At 49.1% G+C, this 2,377-nt stretch overlaps 1 protein-coding gene across 1 annotated transcript in view; it reads right to left on the minus strand.

The window, feature by feature from the left end:
* Positions 1-373: 373 nt before the first annotated feature.
* grin3bb (glutamate receptor, ionotropic, N-methyl-D-aspartate 3Bb) overlaps positions 374-2,377 on the minus strand; it is a 19,107-nt gene continuing 17,103 nt past the window's right edge. Inside the window, exons 7-9 of the mRNA XM_008406531.2 lie at positions 2,013-2,177; positions 1,868-1,935; positions 374-1,497 (exon numbers count right to left, since the gene is read on the minus strand). Coding sequence (XP_008404753.1) covers positions 741-1,497; positions 1,868-1,935; positions 2,013-2,177 — 990 coding nt within the window. The 3' untranslated portion in view covers positions 374-740. The remainder of the gene's footprint in view (positions 1,498-1,867; positions 1,936-2,012; positions 2,178-2,377) is intronic.

Below are 2,377 nucleotides of genomic sequence, written 5' to 3' on the forward strand. Positions count from 1 at the left end.
TGCCTCAGTTCAATTTAAAGAAACTAACTCATCAATAATTGTATTGACAATAAAGTATTGATCCTAATTATTAATAATCACACGAGCCAAACATTGATGCAATGCCTGATTCCTAACAATAGTTTGTTCTGCAGGTTAATTGACCGATCGTTCCATAAATGTTTGTTTTATGTTTCTGCCTTTGTTCTTTTTGTCCCAGACTAGAAAATTGAATGTTTCAGTAAAACCTGCAACGTTTCTGACGGCAGAATCCTGGCGATGGGAACACCTGACAGGTAACCAGGGTTACCTGCCAGGTAATCAGGTAACCTGACAAGTCAGCCAATCAGTGAAAGACAAACGCCACCAGAGTCAAATGTAGATTTTATTGAAACTAAAAGATAGAACAATAAAAATCTGACCTGCAGTAACAAATGTTTGCATATTTAAACATTTACAAACCAAATCTAAAAAGAATTTCAATGCGGAGTTCTTCAGGGCCGATGCCTCGACTCCTCCAGTTCATCCTGCCTGATTCCCATTTACACAAAGGTTCCTACAGCAGCAGCTTCAGGTCTGAACAAAGTGAAAATATTCATAAAGTCCTAAATTCGGGAATGTGAGCAGCTGCGGTGGACCACCAGAGGGCAGCACTGAGCAACGACGGGATGGACGCCGCGTTCACATTTGATCTGGTTGTAAAAATAAAATCTATCGTTTCTCAGTCCAGACATCTGTTCACAGGAAGTTACGTGAAGGCATCACCTCCGCTGATTGGACAGCCTGCTGCGGAGGGGCGGGACTTTGGACAGCACCCTGTGAGGGGGGGCTGTCATGGTCGTCACGCTCTTCCTGTTTGGAGAAAGGCTTGTTGCCATGGTGATGGCAGGTAAGGTGGGGGACGGGATCACTGTAGAAGCCACCGAAACTGGAGGGGGGCTGGTGGTTGCCGTAGAAACAGGCTTGGCTAGTGAGGTCTGGATCTCCGCCCGGCGAGCCAACGCGGCCCTCAGGTTCTCCCGCATCTGATCGATCTGCTGCTGCAGCGCCGCCAGTTCAGCCGGAAGGGGCGGTGCCGTATCGGGGACGGGCGGGGCTGCATCAGGAAGAGGTATTTCAGGAAGGGGTTGGGTCTTTACTGAAATGGGAGGAGTCACACCCGGAAGGGGCGGGGCATTGGTCCTCGCAGAGGAAGAGGAGGGCAGTGAGAGCACAAGACTGGCCAGTGAAGCTCCCGGTCCCCCATTCTCACACTTCCGGCTGCTTGGCCCCGCCCTTGGCTTCACAGGCTCCGCCCCGTCAGCCCTAACCCCGCCCCCTTTCGCCTCCGTGACCGCCAGGCGCGCCAGCAGGCGCCGCGTGTTCAGGGTCTCCAGACTGAAGTGAACTCGCTTGAAGTCTGGAGCATCTGCAGCAGCTGGAGTTTCCTTCCTGGACTCGTTGTTCCACCTGGCAGCGGCAGCAGGTACTGAGGGCCTCGGGGGCCCCTGGTCTGCCTGGGTCTTCTCCAGGTTACAGCTGAACAAAACAGGCACATTTTATTCTCTTCATTTATTGATTTATAGCATTTTCTGCTCAGTTCAGATTAAAACTGACAAAAGCATGGAGATAAAGTAAAAACCCTAAAACTAAATATAAACTAAATATAAACTAAATATAAACTAAATATAAACTAAATATAAACTAAATATAAACTAAATATAAATTTCAACCAAATGACAAAGTCAAAAAGATAAAGTCAGTTATTAGTACAAAACGACAATATATTGATATCAGTGCCATAAATGTGTTTTATTTTCCTAAGCAGACTTAAAAATATGCAGAGAAATTTTAAAATATTTAAAAATGTTTATAATGGTTCCATTCTGGGTCCCATCAGAACCAGAACCTTTTCTCCCTCTCGGCTCGCTGCCTCTTCACATCGTCGTACGTCAGATTCAGAGCTCGGTGGATCTTCTGCAGGAAACAAATCAGGACCTCAGTTCTCCGTCCAGGAACAGGAAGTTCCTCTCCGACGTGACATCATGACTCACCTGTGACGTGTGCAGCCAGTACTTCAGGTTCTGCCGGCGGCGGATGTGCGGCAGGACGAGTCGGTAAAACCCGTGTTCACCTGCGAGGGTCAGCAGAGCTCCGCCCACTCCAACGCACAGCAACACGAAGAGTCCAGAGAAATGACTGATGCCCATCTGCAGAGTCTGACACAGACAGCAGTTCCTCAATCAGACTGCAGGGGGCGGCGTCAAGTCGGTGACCCCTAACCTTCACCAGTAGGTTCAGTAGGACACTGAACGCACCACGCGGTAGGACACTGAACGCACCACGCAGTGGGACACTGAACGCACCACGCAGTGGGACACTGAACGCACCACGCAGTAGGACACTGAACGCGCCACGC

Source organism: Poecilia reticulata, linkage group LG4, assembly GCF_000633615.1.
Source record: "Poecilia reticulata strain Guanapo linkage group LG4, Guppy_female_1.0+MT, whole genome shotgun sequence".
Lineage (NCBI taxonomy): Eukaryota > Metazoa > Chordata > Actinopteri > Cyprinodontiformes > Poeciliidae > Poecilia > Poecilia reticulata.